The sequence below is a fragment of the Pavona decussata genome, unplaced genomic scaffold (genome assembly GCF_977016875.1).
Source record: "Pavona decussata unplaced genomic scaffold, jaPavDecu1.1 SCAFFOLD_195, whole genome shotgun sequence".
Taxonomy (NCBI): domain Eukaryota; kingdom Metazoa; phylum Cnidaria; class Anthozoa; order Scleractinia; family Agariciidae; genus Pavona; species Pavona decussata.
In genome coordinates, this window is record NW_028145604.1 from 3340664 (window position 1) to 3367115 (window position 26452).

Sequence of the window (26452 nt, forward strand, 5' to 3'; positions counted from 1 at the left end):
AATTTGCATGATCCACTCTATAATGCTGACACCTGAGTGTGTTTCTTTCAATAACGAGTACATTGAAAATGAGGTGAAAAACATCGTCAGTTGAGATCTTGCGTTGGATCACTTGACACTGACAGTAAAAAAAAAAAAAAAGACAAAAAAAATCGTAATCGGAGTCTGGGCACGACTTTGGGTCTTTACGCATGCGCAGAGCCGTATCACTCGGCTAGTGGCAGCCATGGACAGTATTCTCGACCCCAGACCTCTTCCCTTTTGCGCATGACTGACGGCGGGAAGGGCTCTGGGAAACTCTGGGACGATTCCTCCACTGATTAGTTTTCGGTTGAAATAACGAAAACACTTCTAATTGGTCAATTCATAACGCTAATAGTTGTTCAATTCTTACTGTTAGCAGTGAGTGGTGTAGTTTGGGCATATACCTGGGACTTATATGACTCAGTGGTGGAAGTCTTGTCTTAGAAGCAAGGATAAGGTCTGGTGAAACTTTTAACCGCAGTAGAACTCACCACCAATGGACCATCACCCCTGATATTGAAAGAGGTTGCCTCCATGCAGTTATGTTTGGGCTTCATGTTGAAGGAGGGTAATATGACATCCGTCACAACATAATAATGCAGTGAAGACCAGTAGAGGAGGAGCCAGTAGAGGAGGAGCCAGTAGAGGAGGAGCAACCAGAGCTAATCAGTCCACAGACTGACAGAATAGGTAGCAACAAAAAAAGAATGGTAAAATCTACTACAAAGTGCCACATACATTTATCCTTTCTAGAAACAAAGCAGTAAATATCACCCAAGGTGATGAATAATCTTTTTCTGTTCACCGGTGTGCCCAGGAGAAAGGATAAATGGGGTAGGGGATAGGAGGGGGGGGGGGGGGGGTTGACTAAGCTGTAGTCAAATACAATTGCTTCATCGTAATTATAGGCCAATTTTAAGCAGAGGGGTCAAAGGGAGTGCTGGGTAAATGTCTTTTGTTATATTTGAAGGTAAATTATAAAAACGTTTTTAAATTAACCAACATTGGATAAAAGTTTGTTATTTATTATTTACTAAATTGGATAGATTAATGCAATGCCACCCTTTATTTTGAGCACAAGGATGGGGATTTTCCATTTTTTGAGCTGTCAATATAACCTTGCCAAAAAATTTTTGTGGCCTTCCGTATAGTGAGATGTTTTATCTTTTGTGTTAAAGTTACAAAATTTATATAATGGCTTTATTCACAGTACAGTATTTCCAGTGGAAACTCTACACCTCAAATAATAAATTAACTGCAATATTTTTAACTTACAAATTAATTAGAAATACAAAATATAGACTCAACCAAATCAAGTGCATACAGACAAGTTAAAACCCTACTTAACATAAGAATTAAAAATTGAGTTATCCAAAATATGTCAGAATATCTGTCAACCAAACAGAGCCGGGTGGCTGGTCATGTGAATAATCATTAATGGGCGAACTCATTGGTAAGGAAGATAGCTTGTTAGCATAGGAGAGAAGAATCATTACAAAGACTGCTTGCTCACATTAACCACTTTGCAAGGAAGCTGGTCTTTAATGCCTTTTTAGTTTCATCTAGTTAATGTCCTACTATTAGTAATGGCAAAATAGTACCAAGGAATCAATCAAGCATTTTATGATACATGACTCAAACAATATCATGAAATAAAATATATTATTAAACAGACAACACCTTGATCATTTAAACCAGTAAGGGTTTGAGAGCAGGATTGTGTGATTGCCACAATTTAAGAAATTCAATTTATAGATAAAATTTTCACTGGTTCATGAAAGTGGTGCACAAAATTTTCCTGATGAAAGAAGTACTTATTACCACCACCTGTTTACAATTTGTGGGTAGTGCACTGTATAGTGCTCTACCCATTATGTCGTCTGGCACGCTAGAGTGAGTGAGTGAGTGTCCATAAACAAACAGGTCCGCAGCACGTGCACAGCACTACCCACATGTATGCAGTGCCCACCCATTTTTTTTTAACTTTGTGTCGCTTTCGCTAGTAGGATTTGAATTGACATCCTCATAGTGAGAACTCAATCCAAGTTAGTGATCGCTCGGTATATATGAGTATGTGATAGTGATAAGTTTATTTGAACATATGAAAAAGCTCTTCTAAAAATGTATGTCTTCCCTAAGCAAATCATCGGCCATGGTACAAACAACAAACAAGTACCATATTTCTACCCATACCTTTAAAGTGGACTCATCAATGTGGTCTCCAGTGTGTTCGCTGATGGGGAGGGGGAGAGGGGAGTGGGAAGGAGAGGTGGCAGTAAATTAAATGCAGGTTGTTTTTCTTATGCTAACAAGAAACACACCCTCCTCTTAATTTAATCACCCTTATCTGAAAGTATCCCCCTGCCTCAAAGGAAAAAGCCTTTGAAATGAGTTTAAGCCAAGAGATTTGTAGTATTCTTCTCAAGAGTATTTCTCTTCCCCGCATTTCATGCATAAAAAAGTAATCAATGTCCTTCTCACCTCCTTTCTTCCTTCTTCCCCATATCAGCATATCAGGCATTTCGTCCCACAGTGTAAACAGGAAAGCGGCACTTGACATTGCTGAATGCAATGGATAAATGTAAATGACAAGCAAAGATATTAATTTCTGCTACTTTTTGAATATTTTTTTTCTGAGCACCGAGAACAGTTAATACAACAAAAGTTGATTTTCTTTTTCTATGGAAGCTTCACGTGACTAAGTCAAAAAAATCTTAATATAAAGCTTAATACAGTCATCAAATTATGAAGCCGAATATCTTCAAGACATATTAAACGACAGAAGTACTCACCGTTTATCCACTAAGTGTGGTCCATGCATACTCAAAAATATGTCGAAAAAATCGAAAGTGGCGCCTTGACGGCTGACCGAGTATCGTGTTAGCGCTAACTTCGAGTGCAAGTAGTGATCGATTGATGGTTTTAAGCCCTAAAAATAAGCAATTTCCCGAAATCTGTGAGTAAACACATCCTTCTTTCTGCAACCATAGCTTCTGTGCCACCCTCCCTCCTGATTTCGTCCGAAAGTTCAAATGTTTTCCACCAAATATTGTTCCGCAGCTCCGCCATTTTTGTTTTGGCTCTGACGAGCATGCGCCCTGAGACTCAGATTTCGGCTGCGATTACGCAGTTTCCCAGAGCACTTGGCGCGCCTGACGTAGTCAAGCCGAGAGGCTCTGTGGTCGAGAGCGTGCCGAGCTTTGTAGTGCAGTGTAACCCTTACTGTATAAATCAGTGGTTCATTACGACCAATAGATGTCAGGGATTATCACGATCATGTGTTGGAGTACGAAAGTCCTTCTGTACAACGTCCGGTACCGACGCAACTTAGGCAAAAAATTGCGTTCGACGTAGGAAGAACGCCAGGGGGGCGGGGGGGGGGGGGGAAGGGTCTGCCATATATGGGCTAGATAGGTATGTGCAGCCCGATAGGGTATGGTTTTTGAGAGTCTCGTTCCTCAATGGGGTATCATTTTTGCACGTGTCGGCATTGTGTTCCCGGTGTGATCCTTAGATAGGGTACCTAAGTTGTATCAGCATAACACTGCTACAGTAGTGAACAAACTTCTCTGAAAGATGTATCATGGTTATGATGCCATATTATTACACAAGGCTTACTCTAGTATTCTATGCTTGATGCTTAACTTCCGATGTTACAGGAACGAAATAAATCCGTTCTCAACATTAAATTCTTAGTTTTTGTTTTTCCCTTGAATAGGGTGTCATTGTTCGGGTTTGGGCCTTAAATAGGGTATCAATTTTCGTTTGTCTCATCCTTAAATAGGGTCAGGTTTAAGAACCTGGGCGGCACACACCTTTCCCAAATTTATGGGAGTCCCCCCCCCCCCCCCCCCTCGGGGAAGAACGCTTCCTAATACGGATTTGAGTCGAGATTTTATGGGACTTGTCGTAGATGGGTCGATGGATCTTGGGACGCACATCTGGCATCCCCCACAGATTTTTTTGCAGCGGCGAATGACATTACAAAGAGAGAGAACCTGGGATCGAGATTGGCCTGGTGACACCGAAAGCACTCTCTAATCTACGATTATTACTAGTATGAATTTAAAAAGGAGCTAAAATAACTGAATTGAAGTCATGAAAACGGAAAACAATAACATTTTATTTTGAAATAAAAAACTTAACATATCACTGAGTAATAAATAAATAGTGATAAATTATTCCTTCCACCGGGCAAATCCCATGGAAATGTGATCAAACGTGCGTAACAAATGTTTGAATGGTGAACAATAAAAACTTAAAACTATGTATTTTGCTCCAAATATGAAATGATAAAAACGCTAAAAATTATGTTGAAACGACCCGGTTGTCAGGGTTTGTTTAATGTGGTCTGAGAAGAGGTGCAGTTGGAGTTTTACCGAGGTACCGCGGCCATAAACAGCTACATTCTACGGGCACGCTGTTAATCTTGGCTATATCACCACGCATGCAACCGGTTCTCGTTCTTTTAGCAGGATCATAGACGACGAAGTACTTGCTCGTCTTAGTCTCCCGGCAATCCATAATGCTCAGACAATGCTTGCCGCGCGAAGCATGGGACTGTTCAGTGTTGTTTAGACAGTATACCGACTTAAATGTTTGGGGAACGATGATTACGTTTTCCGAGAAACGTCCTCTGAAGAAGTCCTTGGCTTTTAGACGAACCTCCTTGGCCGGGCACAATCTCACGTGGCCTGGGGAAAGGCGTTTTATGCGTTCTGCTGAAGAATGATGCACTGCGCTTGCGTGAACATCTAAAAACAAAGAAATCATGATTAATGATTGGCAATTGGAAGAGGTAAAATGCAAACCTTACATTGCTTGCTTTAGTATAACAGCATACTGATTTAACTAATAATAATAATCAGAGATCAGGGAGTGCGTTCGGTGATCTCGATCCCAGGCTCTCTCTCCTTTGCCAAGTTGGTGATGATGTCATCCGCCCCTTCAAAATCAAGATCCATTCATTCATTCATTCATTCATTCATTCATTCATTCATTCATTCATTCATTCATTCATTCATTCATTCATTCATTCATTCATTCATTCGTTGATCGACTGTCCCATACAATCTCGACTCCAAACGCAAATAGAAGTGCGTTCTTTCTATTTCAAACGCAATTAGTTAGAAATAAGCACTAGGGGACCCAACCAATTGTATAAATTGTATTCCATTCGCGCGACCCTCCGCTTACTTTTTGCAGACTCAAGGCAAATGACATCAAAACAATAGAATGCCCGTTTTCTCTCTAGGGATACTTACTACATCCATGGAACTAAAAGCCTTTTTCCAGAGACTGTGAGTTTCGCAGAAACCAATTTTACCGAGATGATTATAATTTGTTATGTGTTTTCAAAAATACGTGTACTGCACTTTCCCGGATGTTTGCAACGACATAGATTATCTAAAGTCGTATGGAAAGGGGGGGGGGGGGGGGGGTACCAGTTCATGTTTCATCGGCCGAAAATTCAACTGTGAGTTATTCTAATTTTTATGCGTAGCTAAAAATAGACTGATCTGTGAAAACGCGTAGCTTGGCAAGGAGTTGTTCAAGAGCCTGATAAAAAAGACTTTCATTTTCTCGTGGCGCTGTTCCGTCGTGGTCATGCAGGCAAACCCAGAAGCAAACGTTCTTGTTTTACGACTAAATTACTTCAGCGTAAAATGTTACAAAAAAATCAGATTAAAAGAAAAAGAGCGACTTGCCTATGTCCTTCATGTCGGCTTCATGAATTATCACACTGTCTATTTCTTCTAACTGAGCACTGTTAGAGGCGCCGAGAGAGACTGGGCAGAGCAGCAGCAGCACCACGCCAACAAGGAGAAATGTCATAATCTGAAAACATGTATAAAACAACCTTTAGAATAAAATTGTCTCATGATGGCTGGTTAAATGACAGTAGATTAAAATCAACAGAATATGACATTCGTATTTTTTAAAATAAAAGGCCCCCATACTATAAAATAGTTAAGGTTTTCAAATTTTAAATTTTCCAAATTTAGATTTTATGTATTATCATTTCATTCTTTTCTCTTATGTAATTCAGTCATTTCGACTGTGAGGTTAATTCAACTAAGGTTATTTTAAGAGATGCGGACCTCCACAGAAACGCCGCATCACTTGCCGGTAAAGTCTACAGCTCGACAGTTTAATGGTTGTTAAAGACTATACAATGCATCAGCAGAGGAGCACAGAATCTTGAAGTGATGTGTTAAACACGAGGAAGAGCGTTTCCTCCGATTTCCAATCACCGACTTCGACTGATTCAAGTTTCAAGTTTCTTTATTTCCACATATTAAGTAAACACAAAGAACAGGAATTTATAGGAAAAAAGGAATGGGGATGTGTGAAAACGAAAACCCATGGGGTTAAAAAGTGTTTACACACCTGATTTCTTACTTAACGAAAGGATATCTGCATTTAAATAAGTCTTATTTAGCGAGCGTACATGAAAATCTAATATAGCTTCTCAAACCTAAAAACCTAACTTCATTCATGGAGAAATTCAAAACAAAAGTTCACCTAATTTTATAGTAAATAAGATCACATTTCCAAACCTCCTTCACGGTAGTGTTTCCTTTGTTTTCCCCTCATGAATTATTAATGAGATTGAAAATTATTCAAATCCGTGAGGGTATCAGAGGATCACAGTGTTATTCATATTGTTGTAGCTAGCGTGTTATGCGAAAGCACAATGAATCACAAGGTCTCATACAGTGTTAATGATAAATCAGATAAATGAATAAGAGGGTTACCGGGTAGTTTCTAAAGAAACTGTGGTGCTGCCTCGGTGAGGAGTGGAAACGAATGTTTGGTTTATCAACAGAGCTGATAACTAAAGGTAACTTGGCCACCTTAAAGAGATTCGAGTGTTGACGTTTCGAGCGTTAGCCCTTTGTCAGAGCGAATCAAGCTAAACATAGTGTTAATTAATACTCACATAGTACTCAAGTGTCTCACTTGGCCTCACGGCTTAGTATAAGACGCATGAAACTGTTAAGGTCACACAGTATCAAAGGGTGTCACAGTTTTAAATGAAAGTTAAAATGAAGTTTTGAATGAAAAAATTTATTTTGGGTGGCCTGGATATGTGTGCTATATCGTGTAATAATGTGCAATATCTTGTAATGCCTTGTGATACTGAGTGATCGAAACCTTGTGACATCTTGTGATGTGATTATATGAAACTGATATGATAAGTTGTGGTATGACTTGTGGAGCACTGTTATGCGAGTGTTTTTGGTGCTTAATTAGATTTTGTAACACCTTGGAATGTTTCAGCGTTTTTTCGGCGCCTTTTTCGAAAAGTGCGTTGAAGTCCTCTCCTGTTCCACTAGCATTATGCTCCTAAGCTCTTCTATTTTAAAATTTTCTAATCACACGTCTTGAATGCCATGCATGAGTAACCGGAAGGTTTGACAACTTCGGCATATCACTCAGTAAATATCATCAGAATATTTCCTAGTCTTGTCAGGTTTAGTTAAGTACGTCATGTAATACCTAAGCGAAAATATTGGATTGATTATAAGTGCAATTATTAAAACTGGATCGCTGGATAATGTTATTCCAGAGTTTGATTGGCTAAGCGGCCATGGGATATCAGCCGTATAACATAGCGCACGTGCTTCCTTATGGTCATCATGGTTTGTTTCTCAACATACGCACGGCCTGCGTCCATAACTCGGGTTTACGTCGCTTAGTTTTTCCCATAAATGGAAGAAAATAGTGAAGAAATACCCTACTTCCCTTGAAATTGAGGCTTTAGCCCTCAAACAACGAAAAAGAGCCGGCGGGTTTTGAAGCTTTAACAGAGCCCAACGAGAGCCCAGTCTGCAGAGCACGGCACGGGAACGTGCACGTGCGAGTCAGCGTTCATGCACGTTTTGTGTGCACGCGAAAATTTTCATGATACACGCCAAATAAAGTTTACTGAAGTATCTCGCTGGAAATAACAACTACGCACCGTTCAGAACTTTAAACTTTCACTCTTACTTAAGTATATACAAAAAAAAAGTTTGTCGGTAACATAAAATCATTAAAACCAAACAATCTGGGGAGGAAAAAATTTCCCTTGCTACATGTATTGGACTAACTGATTACGCAACAACAACAATAACAAGGATAGTACTTAAGCACTTGTATTTCAGCTAACAGATTTATTCAAACACGGTTAAGAATGTCATTCACGCTTGGTCTATAAACTATAACTGGTATTACCATTTTCTGTCTGTGAATTCAGCTTGATGTACCGAGAGAAAAATAGCTGGAAACGCCGCTAGAACCCCAGCCTGCAAAGTATAGCTAAACTCGACAAGATCTCGTGCGTGCAAAGGCATCTTACTGGCGTGCCCCACGTGCAGTATGATCTTTGAAGTTACTCGCGTGCGGCCCTCGCGTGCACTGACGAGTACAGACTGGAGTTTGGAGATCTTTATACCTCCAATCTACATATTCGCAAATCCTGATAAATGTTAAAGAAAAAGTCGTCTAAATCATACTTCTTCCTTATTGTTTGTGGTCGCCATTTTGATTTTCTATTCTTAGTGTAGGACTTACGTACTTTTTTGTCTTTTTAGCGTGGAAACATCTCAGAGAACGGTATTAGTAAAGGTTGTTCTCAGCAAGTTAATTCTATTAAAGCATGAGCCGAGTCAATTCTTAATTATACTACGGTATGCCCGACAAAATGCGGCCATTAAATCGTGTTTCGGTCTCCGGTCGGCAAAATAATCATATTTCTGTGTTGTTTTTAGTAAACACTTGCCCTTGTTGGATATGGGGTGATTATAACTCATTTCATATCCAACGCACTTGAGGAATAGTGTAATTGTTAATTGTGACCACAAGCATTCCAAGCACATGATGAAACGACTGCCTTTACAGGCTTCATATGATATCCTGTTCTATGGTAGGCAGATATTATCACACTGCAGCAAAATATAAGAGTTTGTGAGGAAATGCAAGACATTCACTCTAATTGCTAAAACTAAGAAGAAATTCAGAATTATTCCTGTTGACATAATTCAGCCCTTGGCTTACTTTTAGTGGAGATTCGGCTTAAGGTGCGATCACTAAAGCTAAGTGTGTGCAGTTCGAATTCAATAGTTTGAGTTTTCAGTTTCAGTTTATTGTTTTTGTCATAAATTGTACAAATGCAAAAATCATTTATTATTATTATTTAAACACTAATGGCGAGGAAACCCAAAGGAAGCCACCGAGCTTATAAGGAATGGGCTCCCTCAGTAAGTAATTAGAACAAAGTATACACATGGGAGCTACAGTAAATCTTAATATATATTACATAGTCATATTAATCATAGTTAGGCTTAAACAAAGCGAAAATGAAAGTAAAAAATGTGATAATGATGTTGCACTTGTTTTATTTATCGTTACACGGGATTTCCATTTCATCTTATGATTTACTGGAAACTTCAGACATCTTTGTGCCTATATTTTCACTTCTTCGTCAATTTTCGCTACCACTACTTTTCTTCATTGTTGAATTTGAACATTTTCTTTGATCGAAGTGATTCTGTGCACCGAATAAACGAACTAAGCAAAACATGTCACAGGTGCAATGCAAACCTTACACAACTGACTTACATATGCGATACTCACTGCTTATTTCAAGTCAAACCGTCTTCAAAACTAGTGATTGCAAAACGTCAAGTCAGTTTTACTGTCATAAGCGATCTCTGAAAATATCATACTGGTAAAAAATAGCAATCTTCATTAAGTGCTTCCTACGGGCCTTTCAGACTTAATTAATAAAGCACTCTAACAATATGGTTAACAATATAAAATATGTAACTACAAAAAAAAAAAAAAAACTGCGCGAAATAAAAACGATGGCTGTCCGGCAGCAGATGTATAAGCTGAGATGTTCAATTTATGCTTTTTTCTTGTATTACGATCATGTACAGAAGACCATAACCAGTCAGTAAGACAAGCAATAACACCTGCATAATAATGCCAGTTTATTCTCTTGTTGTAGTAATTATTGAAAAGAAATTGAAGGCTATTCATTCCGGCTTGCTTACTCGCTGTAGTAATTCCGCTGAAAAAACTGACGGAAACAAATACGACAGAAACGACGGCGGAAACGGGGGCAATATGTAAATATAAATACTAATTTCTGTACCTTGTAATCTACTTATATCAAAGGTAGATCAATGTTTTCTTCGATTTACATATTTTTTTGTTTGTTTTTACTAAGTTTCCGACACACGACATCTATTAACGTTTTGTGAGTCGTTCCTTGCGTTTGGCCGTGGGTTCACTAAAACAGACGTCTATATACACTTCCGTTTGACAGTCGAAATCGAATTCTACGAATGAAGCAAAAAAGTGTCTTCCCAAAGAATGAATTTAAAGTTTAGAATACTAGGCTCCTTCCTTTTAAAGGGAGGGTTCACATCTCAGCACATGTACATGAATGTAAATGCTTTTTTCTCTTTCTTATCAACTTTATGACCTTAAAAATCTCACTCACATGTACTTCAGTAATCGCATTTTATAATTTCTCCAAGCAAACTGACTGATGACCAAAATTCACAGAAAATGCTCGTGGATGATACTCATATTGTCGATATTGAATTTAGTGTGGACCCGTAGGAATTATTCAACGGTTGATGTGTTTACAGTTATTTGCATGCGAAATAACGCAATCATATGAAAAATTTACCAGCCGAGTTTCCTATTCCCTTCTGAATGGTTCATAAACAACGAATTGAATTAAACAGGCTTGGTCATAGCGAGCAAAGGCGAAAAAGTATATTGATTCAGATGGACATGCACAGAACCGTGAACTCCTCCTTTTAACAATTAATGCGGGTTCTTTAAAGACAAATTTGTTGCTGTTGTCTTTTCGAAGCTTGACTCTTGTAGCTTGACTCTCTTCGTACCTTCAGCCAAATTTTTATTTCCCAAAAACCATAGGCGGTTACGTACGTTTTCACCAAGGAAGACGTATTCTTATAATTATATCCTAGACACTCAAGGCATTACAAACATGTCAAAACTTGTCCTTTAGAAAACACTGACAATTTTAGACTAGGCAGCTGCAATTTATTATAGGAAACCATCTACATTTTTTATTAAAATAATCAACCAACTATCAATAATGCGCGACCTTTTTTCACCCTTGTTCGTGAAGCTCGATGGGCACTCAATGACAATTTATTTCAGAGATATATCGGCTAATCCACTGACGCGGATAACAAAATACGGGACCAACTTTATTAACAAAAGGTTTTTCCTTATATTTTTAGTTTTACCCCCTCGCTTCAAAATCTGTAGAGATCAAAGGTCTTTTTTTCATTTTCTTATATTTTTAGTTTCACCCCCTTCCCTTCAAAATTTGTCAAGATAAAATTCGTATGCGAATTTTATATAATTTTTTGCAAAAATGAAACAACAAAACTGCACGCGCAGGAAGTACTTTACTGAAACAGACTTCAGATGAATTGGAAGCGTAAGTAGAGCCACCTTGTGCAGTATAATGGGGACACTGTTCAATAGCTTTCATTTAAATGGTCACACGTTAGTATATAGTTAGAGACACCTTATAGAGCGTTAAGCAGCCCGACATGAAAGAACTACACAGTGGCTTTAATTTGACCAGGGGATCTCACATTAGGACTTCATCAGCTCCATACATGAACACAACTCAAAAGTACAGCTCGTATATAACGCTTTCTCCACAAGCTTATAGCTATGATAATATTCGTCACACAACTCAAAATTTCAGTCATTTCTTGTAAGGAAAATAGGCATAAAAACTAAGCATTTCTCGTAGTATTTGAGCAATAAATGACAACGTGCCTACCTTTAGGGAAGAAGAAAGAAAAAGCTGCAGGGCGATGGTTTTCCTCGTTGCCTTGGCAGAGGAAATATGGAGCATTCTTTATCTGAAACGTTTTTTTAAGCCGAACTTGCTTTTATCTACGTGAATAAATAGCTCTAATTAGTTTCCGGTAATGTTAGTTTAAGTGGAAGTATATCATTGTTTGCGGTACTACAAATGAGTGGGCTGTGTAGGATGGTCTACCGGACAACTATTTTAGGTTGCCACTTTGTTCGGGAAATTTACCAAAACGAGTTGTGACACATGCTGGTTAACAGATTGTCTTTCCTCGCTGATTGGCCAAAACTTTGTAAAACAAACGGACAGATCAAAAGTAAATGAAACATTTTCGGAGAATTGCAAAGTAATTTGTACCAAAACGCAAAACAGGAAATCAACATGCTGTTAAAATCGCCTACACTAAAACTGACAAATGAATGCTATTGAGTATTATTATTCAACATACTCTAACACTGCCCAAATATGGTCATGGTGCACTGAATATTTGTCGTCCGTACTCAACAGATAATCCTGCGACATACGAAGCTTTGTGTGTCGGGGTGAAAACTGGCAAAATGATGTAATGAATAATAAAATGAACGATTATACTGCTCAATCTTGCGGAATATCCACTGATTTTAGCCAACTTGGCCTACGGCCACGTCGGCTAAATACCAGGCGATATTCCGCGCGATTGTTAAATATTTACGAGCTCTCCAATGGTGGGATTTTAGTGGCAGATGTGTTCGAAGGCTTCACATTTGTACTTAACCGGCTTTTCTTGAGTAAATAACATGAATGAATGACTTGCGCAAACGTAAAAAGTTGAGTGTTCTTCAACTTTAATGACATTTAGTGACATCCATACCCACGCAAAATTTGCGCGAAATCTCTCTTTAGGGTGATAAACTAGGTTTTCTGTAAGCAAAGGAATTAATTTTCAACTCGAATTTTCCTTATATGGGAAGTTATTGCCTTTTGCTTTCAAAAGAAGTAAAAATAAGCCCAGAATAAAGCCTAGCTTGGAAATACTACTCATCAATAGGCAAGTTCCTGGGTACTCTTCAATTTGCCGTACAGTGTGGTTCTAAATTTTTAGTCTGTAGATTAAATCCTAAAGTGTGACCATTCAAATGAAAGCTACTGAGCAGGACTTCCCTGTGGTGCTGTTTATTATGCTGTACAAGGTGGTTCCAAATTTTGAGTCTGTGGATGAAATCCTAAAGTGTGACCATTCAAATGAAAGCTACTGAGCAGCTGATTGTCCTGTGGTGCTGTTAATTATGCTGTACAAGGTAGTTCTAACTTTCGCGTAACCTTAATTTTACATAAAAAATATTAAGCAGTAGTTTCTGTAGTGCTATTTATTATGCTTTGCGAGGTGGAAAGGCAATTTAGATTTACTGCAAGCGGTAGTGTTGTTGGCCATTTGTCTTAAACACTTTCCGAAGTATTAAACTAAACTATTTTTGGTAGTGTAGTAAGCTCCCAGATCGTGTCTCCAATAAAATTTTCAGGTCGACTATCAAATCTCTCTACCAAGAGCGCTAGTTTACCCCCTGGTTACGACTTTTTATTAGGTTGAGAATCGTTAGCGAGTCCTTGAGGGTCACACCTTGATGCGTTCCGAAATGACTTCCCACGTTTTTAATACTGATCAGACAGGTGAAGAACTTAACAACATTCAGGAAAAAAAATCGAAAAAACCGCACATCATTATTTCTTTTATGTCCACAAGAATCAACAGACTACATTATGCCTTAAAAGGTAATTTAAACAGGACCGCTTACTTTTTTCAATGGCCGTGTTACTAAGCCTCTACTGATAAATATCGATCAATTTTTTGTCTGGTCCTTGCGAGCCGGCTGACTAAAAATGTTTCAAAAACTGCTTTTTTGCGAGAAATAAATTCACATCATACTCCAGCTGTTTCACGTACATAAAGTACTAAGTAAATATTTTGCACCAGAATTACATCCCCCGCCGCCACTGTCCTACAGAAAAGAAGTAATCTCATGAAAAGCTTATTCAACACTCAACTTGATCTGGGATCCGCCGAGGACCACCCGTCAATTTTTTTCTTTGACAATGATATTTTTCATGGTCTTAAGTTGATTTTCTCAACAGTTTCAGCACTGAGAGCCCAGTATCATCTTTCACCGTGGTCAAACGTGAAGAATAAGAAAATCCGTCAAAAATAAGTTTTTTACTTCGAGAGCACAAATGTCATAAGGTTTTTGTTTTTTAGTTTACTAAATCATTTTATGATTCACTAATTAAAATCACATTTAGTAAACTCAAAAACTCACAAAAGCTAGCTACGCTTAGCTTTCAGCTCTTCAAGTAAAAATATTATCTCTTATTTTGTATGTTTGACCGCGGTCAAGTATCAGCTGGCCGGGTAATAATGTTAGTATCCCGGATGACCGGAAAATCCCTCAGCTGGGAACTGGGACTGAAGATTAATCAAGCAATATAAATGCATTTATGTTTGGAATAAATTCCCTTTTAAATTTAAGCCTTCTGTTCTCATATGTAAACAAAAGAACATGATTGAGACAGCTTCCCTAAGTGGACATTTTCGAACTTGTCAACGTTTCTAGAAAAAGTGATGAATAGATTAAAAGCGTATGCGCGAGGATGGCGCTGTTCAGAGACTATTCCTTTGTCAAACTCACGCGCCTTCAAACAGTGTCAAAGACAATTTTTTTTTCATGAACTGGGATGTAATTGCCGAATGACATAAAAGAGGAAAGCAAAATATCAACAGTATTCACTATGGACAAATATCGGCACAAGGGCATTTCGAATTTGACAGAAGTCTATATATTTAGAAAATATTTATCAATAATTTAATAAATTCTAATTTTAATGTACCTTCAAACTGTATTTCTCTACGAATTCACAGACATGCATCTCGCCATCCGCGTCCTGATAAGCATTTTAAAAATATTCCCAACAAAAATCTGAAACTGATGCTTAAGGGGTATTGCACTACTGACAAACATGTGAAACGGTAAAATCGCAAAGATTGACAAAGCCGAGAAATAATAAACATGAAAAACATAGCTTACAGCAAAACTTTATGAGCATTTTACCCTTGCAGCCTCTTTCAATCTAGAAACATTTAGGGGAAAATAATTGCCTTCATTAAACGTTTGCTTTATCAACCGACATCATTAATTTCTCAGCTTCTTCACTTAATAGTATCGGATAGACTAAACACGGTGAAATTTGTGCGGTTTCAATTCTTAATTGCTAAATTATCTTACAACATTTTTGGCAATTCCTTCCTGAATATTCTACCAATTAACTAAACATTCATCAACTCATATTCGTCACCGCGGTTAAAATTGTTAATTTCTAATTTTTACTATCATGAGAAATCTAAAAATGACTTGAGAAAGTCCTTTTTTGGTATTTAGTTTTAAATCAGCCCTTAGACTGCTTATTGTCTTAAACCTTCTCATCAGTAAAAAGGTATGTATGTAGAGTTCAATTCTTTTGTAAGATATAAAAGTCCTTGTTTCCTTTGTTTAGACCAACGGAACCATATGCATTTAATTTTTAAACGAATAACGAAAGACAAGCAGTGTGTTTTTCTTTTCTTTTATCAAAGACACAAAGGAAGAAATTGAAAACGAATATATAATCGAATAACATAATGCGCAACTTCGGGGCAAAATATTTCTTCTTCTTCTTCTTCTTCTTCTTCTTCTTCTTCTTCTTCTTCTTCTTCTTCTTCTTCTCCTTCTCCTTCTCCTTCTCCTTCTCCTTCTCCTTCTCCTTCTCCTTCTCCTTCTCCTTCTCCTTCTCTTCTACATTTCCCAAAATTTGATCCTGGCGCATTTTGCTGCCTTCGATTGAATGAGACTTCACCAAATTTTAAAGACCGTTTTCATTTCGCCGAAGCGCTTGACTTACGCTTTTTGGATTTTTTTCTATAGTCTTTGACTCTTTTTTTCGCTGATTTTAAGTTTCGTTGGCTGTTCCTATATTCCAAAAGGAACGTTCCTCTAGTATGGACTGTTCCTCGTTTTTGTGTTCCTATTGACTATAAGAGGACCAGATGTTTTACAAGGTAGGAACAAAACGTTCGCTTAAGTGTAAAAGAGGAATATTTCTTTCCGAGTCCCCAATTGTAAATGGAACATATTGTTCTCAAATTGATAAATTAGGACTGTTTTGTTCCGAGTTCCTATCTGTGCATGGAACACATTGTTCCGAAATTGACAAATAAGGACTGTTTTGTTCCGGGTTCCTATCTGTAAATGGAACACATTGTTCCCAAATTGGTCATTTAGGACTGTTTTGTTCCGAGTTCCTTTCTATTGATGGAACACATTGTTCCCAAATTGGTCATTTAGGACTGTTTTGTTCCGAGTTCCTATCTGTAAATGGAACACTTCGTTCCCAAATTGATAAATAAGAACTGTTTTGTTTCGAGTTCCTATCTATTGATGGAACACATTGTTCCGAAATTGATAAATAAGGACTGTTTTGTTCCGAGTTCCCAACTGTAAATGGAACATATTGTTCTCAAATTGATAAATTAGGACTGTTTTGTTCCGAGCATGGAACACATTGTTCCCAAATTGATAAATAAGGACTGTTTTGTTCCGAGTTCCTATCTGTGCATGGAACACATTGTTCCCAAATTGATAAATAAGGACTGTTTTGTTCCGAGTTCCTATCTGTTGATGGAACACATTGTTCCCAAATTGGTCATTAAGGACTGTTTTGTTCCGAGTTCCTTTCTGTTGATGGAACACATTGTTCCCGAATTGGTCATTTAGGACTGTTTTGTTTCGAGTTCCTCTCTGTGAATAGAACATATTGTTCCCAAATTGGTCGTTTCAGAACAGATTTTGGACCATTTTTCTACGCATTCCCATTTTGTTTCCAAATTAAGGTGGCCTTTGGGAATGAGGCAAACGATAAGGCGCGCTCAGACCTGCTTGGGCGAGTTTGGTGGCATGTCACTGTCATGAATTTTGCACAATAGTAATGAGGGCGGGCAAGTAAGGGCATGCTTTGGCAAATACAAACATATATGCAGTTCCTTTGCTCGTCATCGGCTCCTCGGTTATGGTTCAGATTTAAAGGAGATCGTGTTGACTAGATGCGCTTAAAAGGCAAAATGAGCAAGAAGTATAAAGTCGATTGGTCGGATATCGATGGAGCGTCGCCCAAACCGAAACGGCTTCACTTGGAAAAAGATGAAACCGACAGCTTGTATCACTGCCCAATACAAGAGTGCGACCATGATGGATTTCAAAGTCAAAGAGGGTGCAGAAAACATGTTTATAACAAGCACAGTTGGTTCTTTTATTTTGATGAAAAGCCCAGTTCGAAAGAAATCACGGATTCGCGAAATGTTCCAATGGTGAAACCAATTCAAGATCAAACAACCGAGAGCCCAAAGCATGCCGTAAAGTTGCTTCCTTCGTTTTCATTATCGTGTGACATTGCCGAGGTATTCACGAAATGGTTGACTGGAAGTGGTGGCGGATACAAGAAGGATCGCGCAGCGCAACAAATAGTTACAAGATGCCTCAAGTTTCTTAGATTTTGTTGTGAAGACGAGGAAGAGTTGACTTTTGACGTGGTGGACTTTAGTTTATGTTCTCCAAATTTGTTGTTCAAGTTTATCGACTACTTACAAGACGAATGCAAGCTCGGCCATGGTGGGCGTTTAGACTACATAGACGCTATTTCTGAAATGATCGACTTCAGAAAACTTCATGGCGCATCAGAGGCAGTCTTTCAAAAGTTCTCTGCAACAGAGTTGTACCTCAAAAGAGCGCGAAAGACAGTTGCAAAGATGATGCGATTGCAGTGGACACAAGATTTAGACATTGAAACACTGGAAGCAAGAGGCCACTGGGCAACAATGGAGGAGCTGTTGGAGGTCGTGAAATTCCATCTGCCGCGCTACGAAAATACCGTGAAGATTTGCAAATCGAGTCCAGCTCAAGTTAACCCCTCGGACTTGACATTTGCCACGAAATTCGTAGCCATGTATCTGTTCATCAAAGTAAAGGGGTCACGTCCTATGACTTATCAATATTTGACGGTGGACATGATTGATACAGCTAAGGAAAAGGGTGGATTCATTGATCAGAAAACGTTCAAGACTGCTGGAAAGTATGGATTTGATTCTTTGATTCTTTCCGATGCAAACATGCAAGTGCTCAATGGTTACATCTCGTACGTTAGACCTTTGCTTAAACCCAAGTGTGATTTCGTTCTCGTCAACAGAAATGGAGGCCAGCACGCTAAATTGGGCGAGATCATGAGCAAACTGGTGTTTGATGCAATTGGAAAGTATATCCATCCCACGCGTTATCGCCAAATTGTTGAAACGCAGAGCCTCAATCAGCTCACTAGCGAAGAGCAGAGGATTTTGTCGGAAGACCAAAAACACAGCTCTGCCGTTGCTAAAGTTCACTATCAAAAGCAACGATCCCGCGAAGTTGCTTTGAAGGGTCATGAGTGCCTACAGAAACTTCAAGGCGCTAAGGGGTCAGAAGTGGACGAGGACGTCAACGCAAGACTCGGCGATTCAACTTCCAACGCCCTGCCTTCTGTTGAACCAGTGCAAAATGACGCCCCGCCTAAACGAATCTTGCGCTCTCAGCGGAACATTCGTCATGTTTTGAAATTCACAACAGAAGAGGACTATTTTCTAAAGGAAGGGATAACTAATCACGGGTTTGGACAGTGGACTGCTATTCTGAGGGATCCTGAGTTCAAGTTTCAAAGGGGAAGAACTGCGGACTCTCTGAAGAAAAGGGCTGGACTTAAAAACTTTTCTTAGGGGCGACGCGCCTAAACTTAACGCTTTGTTAAATGCCGCGACGCGTTCGTTTAGCATATCTGCTACAGTGGAACATCGATTTAACGAACCTCCTTATCACAAAGTCTTCACTTCACTTCAAACAAACCCCCGATAGAACCAACCGATTTTCCTAGGCCCTTTGCAAATCGTTAAATCGAGGTTCCACTATAGGTGATCCTTTGGCATGGAAATACAGACCAAACATTTCATACATTACTGCTGCCATTTTATTCACGGTCAATTAACCGACTGGAATCATTCGCAGTCAACATGCCCAAAATTGAAATAAAGAAAATGAATGTCACTCGTCAGCTTGCTGTTGCTGGCTGGAAAAGTACCTTGTAATGGCATTGCCAGACCGCGTTTTCGATCTCTTTGACTGCGCTCTTTGTGATCGTGGCCTCTTTCTACCACTGGTGGCTTCCTTCCGTGTCCTCTCGAACTCCGTGTGGCTTGTCTGCCAGCTGGGTGCTGGAGTGATAAACATCTGTAGGTCCTCTTCGTCATCGTCTTCCACCACCACCTCTTCATCACCTCTACGGCCACCAGTGCCTTCTTGTGCACAAGCAACTTCTTGGCTTCCCTTGGAGGCCGACGACTCGCCAAGCTCCTGTGCGGTTGGCAAGGCCTCGTGGACAGTCTTCACTAGATGTTGATGTCTGTTCTGGAGGAGACCGAGAGACACACAGACGCGTTTCCTTTCTTGCAAGGCTTCGCTGGAACCAAGTGTACCAAGGTTGCGGTGATGGTTCCTCAACTTGTCCTCAAGGACTTCGCGATATGCCGTCAACGACTTTCGAATGGTGGGATCGAGGCAGGTTGAGATGGACTCGACGCAGTCGTGTAGCTCTTTCTCTGTACTGCGTAGCCATTGGCCTTCAAATGCTTTGTGTGCTGTCTCGCGTCGTTCCTGCTCCTGGCGTACTCTTAGGTCATCCTGGTGCCTCTGTAGTTCCCTTTGGATTGCGCTCGGCATGGCTGAGTCGGGATTTGTTGAGAGTAACTCGGCACTCTGAGTGCTGACCCCCTTCTCTCTCAGGGCAGCCTTTCTTGCTTGGTGTTGTTTCTTGGCACGGTCACGTGACTCAAATCGCTTTCTCTCCTCCTCGCGAAGCATGTGTTTTAGCTGCCGGTATCTAAGACTATCTGGATGCGACCTTGCTAACGACTCTTTTATAGGAGCAAGTTCGTCATTCGCTGAGTCAGCCTCTTCCATGCTATCTCCAAGAGTTTCATCGTCACTCGTGTTGGGAACTGCAGTCTCCTGCACCAGAGGACTTGAAAGTGACAGTGACCTGATGGCCTCCTTCTCCTCCACCTTCAAAGTTCCTTCTGTGCCTTGCAAGGTGCCTTCTTCATCGCTGTCCGTGTCGTCCTCTTCATTGTCGGTGTCGCCTTCACGATCGTTTGCTTTCTTGGCAGCCCACACCACGCATTCCATCGCATGCTTTCTCAACCAAGCTGCTGCCTTCTTTTTGGGATCTGGAAGGCTCTTGAAATGATATGTGCGGAGGCGTCTGTCCATGGCTGGCTGGTGAGTGGGACCAAAGTCCAGGTTACGCTGTGCCGTCACCAGCATCGGACATCTGTTTATGAATGCTTTTGCTGTTTGGTATTTGATATCATGAGCAGTGTAGCCACCCTGCGTGAGGATCTTCCAGTCGGAGATGTCCAGTACATTCTCATCTGCTTCATCTATGAATATCACTTCTGTAAATGGGGTAATCATGGCTTTGTTAAATGCGCGTTGCCTCGTGACCGTTGCAATGTTTCCGTGGTGCACAAGTCCTTGGATGGGGAAGAACAGGCTAGTTTTTCCACTGTTTGCAGCTCCTACAAGACAAGGTACTTTGTCCTTGTGCTTCTTCGCATTGTAGTTCAAAAGTCTCAAGAAGTCTTCACAAAACATTGCCACTTCACTTGCAGACAAGCTGTTCTCCAAGATTTCACGAAAATACTTCGGGTCAGCTTCTGTTGCGGGATCGTATGCACAAAAGCATCTAGGCGACAGCTTTCCTATTTGCCGCACTTCGATGGGGTTTTCAACAAACGCACGATTTTTTACAGACCAGCAAAAACCATTGTTGACTTCTATTAGGTCATAATCGATTACCAGAGGCTGGAAGAGTTCACAGTTTGGATCGGCAAGCAGGTCGATAACTTTCCTCATATCTCGTATCAGTCTAGACTTGAACTGCTCATTGGTGGCGAGACTGTTAATAAACGCCCTTGCCTCACATTTGTACGAATAAGTGTATCTTGATCTCGGATTCTTCTTATAAACTTTGCCTCGATAACTTGCGTATTCAAGCTTTTCCATGGCGATGGTTATGTCGTTGACGAGGATCGTCAGCTTGTCAGACAGATGTTTCTCATCAGATACAAAGGCTGGCGCACCTGCGTTGGACACGCTGAAACCGAACTTGTCGATATGCAACTTTGCCTCGATCATCCTGGCCAGAGCATTCTCCAAGGATGGTTGGAAACTTGGGTTTATTAATGTTACGCGCACAACCTTTTCGGTGCCACATTCTTCCAGCTCTTGTGAGACCATTTGGTCAATTCCAAGCAGATTTGACATTTCCTCTCGATAACTGTGCTGATAGGAAGCTGTTACGATGTCTTGCATATATGGGTTTTTGTGGTCTTTCAGGAGGTTGTAAAGTTCCTTAATGGCAGTGCATTCTTGTCCATCTTGAAACTGAACCTGTAACAAAAATATAAACCTGAATATCATACACGGACAAACAAATTTCTAGTGGGAAGTGTGTACTAAAAGACAAACGTGTCTTGGCCATGCAACTGCTTGAGTTGTATGTACTTTTTTAAATGTGTACTAAAAGACAAACGTATCTTGGCCATGCAACTGCTTGAGTTGTATGTACTTTCTTATCATTAAGACTTTGATGTACCATTTCCTGGGAAAATGGGTTTTTAAATCGCGGTAAAAATAACACCATCGATCAACTTAGATCTTGAAATCTTAAAAATTGGTATTACCTGTTTTGCCGTTACACCCATTCCACACTCCAGCAGTGCTCGATGGACTACCAGTGGATTGGCGGGGGCGCCGTTAGGTGTGGTCAGTGCCAACCAGTACGTTATCGCAGGCCACAACGATTTATTAATCACAGTCGGATCTCCATCGAGCCATTGTTGAGAAAACATGTTGGGTATTGGACTGGGTTCTTGGTCTTCTTCACTATCCTCGCTCTCTTCATTTATACTTCCCTTCTTCTTTTCGTGCGTCGATATTGCACTAACGAAAAACGCTGTGTTTGGTATAGCTGTTGAAAGGAAACAAAACATTTTCACAACCGTGTAACATTGATCAAGAATAATCTTAAATAATTCTCTCAAGCAAACAAACCTGCAATCGCTTTGTCGCAAATATCCCTCTTTTTGCAAATCGAGTTCCATGATCGTCCAAGGTCTTTTTCTTTTACGTTCCACACACATTTAGCACTTATAACGCTACACTGTCCAGCCAGAACAGGACTCATGTAGCATAAGGTTGCTCCTCGTATAGACTCGCTGTTCAACTGCTTGCATGGTGCTTTCGCCCGACGCATCTTCGGAAGATTTAGAGAAAGAAATGAATTCAAATATCTCTTTAAATAGTGATCTTAGCCTTGAAAACCTGATATGAATAAATTTGATGAATTGTCCTCGATAATCTTGTGTTGTAGTTTTCCCCTCAAGAGAGTTGCACTTTTGTCCTAAACGCTGATTGTGTTTACAAGGATCCTTTGATATATTTCAGCTTCATTAGGACCCAAAGAATCGAGAACAATATTGAAAATGATTCAAAGACGCGTCGTGATAATTTCTGTCTCGCTGTTTCGCCTATTCACAGCTTTCTTCCGTATTTTCTTTTGATCTTTTCTGCGGAGAACAAGAGGACCGACGTTGATGTTAATTTGACTTCGGAACACTTGTATGTAATGTTTCGCAATCTTATCTCGCACTTTCGCATCAAATTCTCGGTGGACAATGAGTTGACAGAAAGTGTTAATGATTCAACCTGAAGAAAAAAATAATCAATGTTGCCGACTTTTCCCAGGTTGATGATGTTTCTTGTGTTCGCATGTTTAGTATCCATGTGCGCTAGGGATTAAATAATGAACACGTATTTTGACCTCGCAACTCATTTAAAAGAGACTTACTGGGTAGTGTTGATACGGCAAACTTAAGGCGAATTAAAAAGTATAGGCTGCTAGTCGTAAGAAATCAAGATGCAATTCATATGCCCGTTAAATCCGTAATTTCCATCACTCCCGTTTGCTAGTCGAAGGAAATTAACGGCCAAGATACTGAATCTGACTGAACTTTATTTAACGTGGAAAAACGATGCAATTGATATTTCCGTTGAATCTGTATTTTCCGTCACTCGCGTTTGCCGACTTTTCCCAGATTGATGTTGTTTTTTGAGTTTGCATGTTTTGTATCCATTTGCGCTAGAGATCAAGTCATGAGCAAGTGTTCTGGTCTCGCTGGTGTAAAATTTTTACAACTCGTTAACAAGAGACTTGCTGGGTGCTGTTGATATGGCAAGTTTAAAGCCAATTAAGAAAGGATAGGTTGCTAGTCGTAAGAAAGTTTACAGTCAAGATTCGATTCGCATGCCCGTTAAATCCGTAATTTCCGTCATTTCCGTTCCTGTAGTAGAAGTTCATCTGAGTTGAAACATCACATTCCCCGTGAACTGATCAAATCTTAAACATAAGAAAAACACAACATTCTTCAAGATATTCATATCCCCGTCAAATCCGTAAAATCCATCATTTCCGTCCACTGAGGGAGGTTGTGCTTGTGCTAATGTATAACGCCTCGTCAGTTTACTGAAACTGCAAGTTTCAACCAATTCAAACTTCTGTCATGAAACGGGAATGACGGATTTCACGGATTTAACGGGAATATGAATATCTAATCATATACTTCTCATTTTAACTGTAAATATCCTGTAGGAATATATTATAAGATATTTAAGACTTCTGTCATGAGACGGGAATGACGGATTTCACGGATTTAACGGGGATATGAATATCTAATCATATACTTCTCTTTTTTACTGTAAATATCCTTAATATATTATTATATTACTTCTCTTTTTTACTGTAAGTATCTATTAAGAAAATATATATGTTATATATATTATTTTAATAATGTATTCTTAAAGATACTTACAGTAAAAAAGAGAAGTAAATGATTAGATATTCATATCCCCGTTAAATCCGTGAAATCCGTCATTCCCGTCTCATGACAGAAGTCTTAAATATCTTATTATATATTCCTAAAGGATATTTACAGTAAAAAAGAGAAGTATATGATTAGATATTCATATCCCCGTTAAATCCGTGAAATCCGTCATTCCCGTTTCATGACAGAAGTTTAAATTGGTCAAAACTTACAGTTTCAGTAAGCTGAGTAGTTGTAATATATTAGCACAAGCACAACCTCCTTTAATGGACGGAAACTACGGATTTCACGGATTTAACGGGGTATGAATATCTAATTATATACTTCTCTTTTTTACTGTAAATATTCCTTTAGGAATATATAATAAGATATTTAAAACTTCTGTCATTTAACGGGAATGACGGATTTAACGGGAATATGAATTTCATATGCAGTTAGTTTTTTTCTATGATTCGACATTGGCTTTCACAGTCAAATGAGTCGCAATTAGTTCAATTTGAACTCTTGCCGTTCAAGTTTTAAAGTTTGAAGTTGCAGTTGACCTGCTAATATCTTCATTTTTTTTTCTAAAATACGGCGGATTTTACGGATTTTGCGGTGTTCTGAGAGTTAAAGAAAGTGAACTTTTAACTAACAGGGAACTGTTTTGGACCCCTTTCTTCGTCCTAAGAGTTCCGAGGATATCTATGAAATTAATGCTTTTAAAATCAGCGAGCAAACTTAACGGAAACCAGAAGCATTCTAAACGTAATGTTTACCATCACCTCTGTCCAAATACACTGCTGGAAGCAGATTAAACACATTGCACCGAGATATTTTGCCCGAAAACTCAGGGGGAACAGAAATTTTGGGAAACGATCCTTCTCCTTCTCCTTCTCCTTCTCCTTCTCCTTCTTCTTCTTCTTCTTCTTCTTCTTCTTCTTCTTCTTCTTCTTCTTCTTCTTTACAAACATTTGTAAAAACATTTTTTTGAATCGCGCTGGTGGACCCTTGCACAACAAACCTGTAAACCCTTTTTTCTGGATTGTGTGAATCCTCGAACAGACAAAAATAAAAAGCTTAAAACACTTTTCAATTCTTAACGAAAGAAAAACATGACATTAACCCCAGCTTAATAACAATTCCACCCTTGCAACTCTTTTATTGTAGAAAACAATTATTGCAACGTGTGTGGTTTTATGAGTCGACCTTATTAACTTGTAGCTTTCTTTTCAGTTAATATCGCTACTAGCACGACTAAACAGTCTGTAATTTGCGCGAGTCAATTTGCAGGGAACACTAGATGAAATACGTTCGTGATTTAAAATCGTCCTGCCACTTGCTTTCTTGATTTCAAGATTGCGGTGGCTGTGATTATATTTTGTAGCTTTAAGAATCAGTGATTAGAATTCGTTTGTTTGTTTGGTTGCTTTAGTTCTCCCTTGTTCTCTCACATGGGAAATGGTTAAACACACACATTTTTACTCTCCTTTATTTAAACACGATAATGGTTTACTTGTGGGGTCGTATTCTCTTATACTAAGTACTACTAAGATTAATAAGACATACATCTTTGATTTTTAGTAATAACATTTACAGTGCGACATTGTCCTCGGCTGTGTTTGTATTGACAGACTGTTAAAATCGAGTTCCTTGGTAAACTCATCTTGTTTCACCTTAATCTCGTACCCAGATGTTTTGTCTTCGATGAAAACACGAGTGAGAAGATCTGGGTACGAGATTAGTTTCACCTTGAAGAAACATTTATTCAAGTTGTGGGAGTAGGAATTGGACGCTAAGTTCCACAACACAACAATTGAATTTCATTAATTCTTGAAATCGAAATAGTGTTGTACGCATTCTTTTGTTGCTTTGGATATGGACGGAATCAGTGCAAAGATATTAAAAGCCATCCATTGATAGAATGAGTACAAGAGTGATGTTGGCAAAAATTGCCGAAACTGTCGCTTTTTGTGTGAGTGATGAAATTGAAGCCGAGGGCATAAGAATATCACATCTTTGAGAAAAAGAAAAACATTTTATGTTTTTCGATTATTTGGTACATGTAAGTGGAGACTGTTATCTCATTTTATCCACTAAAACATGTACATTATAAAGCATATAAAGATGTTAAAGCCATGCATTATACTATAGCTGTGAAAAAACACTCCAGCTATTTGAGAACGAGAAATATAGAAAACACCAGCCACAGACATGTGTTTTCTAAACTAATAATTTTCTTACGAATCAAGAAGTTCAGGGCTCTTTTACTTTTTCCTGTAGAGCAACACTGATAGGTTACGCTTTGCGCCCTATGTGGCTAATTTTATCAGTGCATTCATACGTCGTACACTGCGCATAATAACAATTTGTTCATTTAAATTCAATTGTAAGCCGGGTGGGGGCACTCCTAGCGGGAGTGCTCCTCACCCCTCAAAGAGAAGCCGGCAGTGAGGGGTTGGTCACGTAGTGGCCGGGGTGGTCGTGGTGGCCACCGTGGCCCTTGGTAATGGCCGCAGTCATGGCTGCACGTTGCCCGGTGGTATTTTTATTTTACTTTT

The 26452-nt window shown here is 39.3% G+C and overlaps 3 protein-coding genes across 3 annotated transcripts; 1 reads left to right on the plus strand and 2 right to left on the minus strand.

Moving 5' to 3' along the window:
- Nucleotides 1–4133: 4133 nt before the first annotated feature.
- LOC146461799 (uncharacterized) lies at nt 4134–12061 on the minus strand. The gene is made up of 3 exons (XM_085086742.1): nt 11855–12061; nt 5733–5862; nt 4134–4778 (listed from the first exon to the last, which is right to left on the minus strand). The coding sequence occupies exons 1-3, from the start codon at nt 11927–11929 to the stop codon at nt 4366–4368; spliced, it is 618 nt and encodes a 205-aa protein (XP_084942868.1). The 5' UTR covers nt 11930–12061; the 3' UTR covers nt 4134–4365.
- Nucleotides 12062–16766: 4705 nt separating this feature from the next.
- Nucleotides 16767–18708, plus strand: LOC146461800 (uncharacterized). The gene has a single exon (XM_085086753.1). The coding sequence runs from the start codon at nt 16995–16997 to the stop codon at nt 18690–18692; it is 1698 nt and encodes a 565-aa protein (XP_084942879.1). The 5' UTR covers nt 16767–16994; the 3' UTR covers nt 18693–18708.
- A 306-nt stretch (nt 18709–19014) lies between these two features.
- Nucleotides 19015–26351, minus strand: LOC146461801 (uncharacterized). The gene is made up of 2 exons (XM_085086752.1): nt 21714–26351; nt 19015–21420 (listed from the first exon to the last, which is right to left on the minus strand). The coding sequence occupies exons 1-2, from the start codon at nt 22170–22172 to the stop codon at nt 19015–19017; spliced, it is 2865 nt and encodes a 954-aa protein (XP_084942878.1). The 5' UTR covers nt 22173–26351.
- Nucleotides 26352–26452: the final 101 nt, after the last annotated feature.

Excerpts from the sequence above, each read along its gene's own strand:
- LOC146461801 (XM_085086752.1), bottom strand. The coding sequence starts at position 22,172 with ATGTGTGTGGAACGTAAAAGAAAAAGACCTTGGACGATCATGGAACTC. Across the intron at positions 21,421-21,713 it reads TGGGTGTAACGGCAAAACAG|GTTCAGTTTCAAGATGGACA; the intron begins GTAATACCAATT and ends TTTTTGTTACAG.
- LOC146461800 (XM_085086753.1), top strand. The coding sequence starts at position 16,995 with ATGCGCTTAAAAGGCAAAATGAGCAAGAAGTATAAAGTCGATTGGTCG.
- LOC146461799 (XM_085086742.1), bottom strand. The coding sequence starts at position 11,929 with ATGCTCCATATTTCCTCTGCCAAGGCAACGAGGAAAACCATCGCCCTG. Across the intron at positions 5,863-11,854 it reads TTCTTTCTTCTTCCCTAAAG|ATTATGACATTTCTCCTTGT; the intron begins GTAGGCACGTTG and ends ACATGTTTTCAG. Across the intron at positions 4,779-5,732 it reads AGCCGACATGAAGGACATAG|ATGTTCACGCAAGCGCAGTG; the intron begins GCAAGTCGCTCT and ends CTTTGTTTTTAG.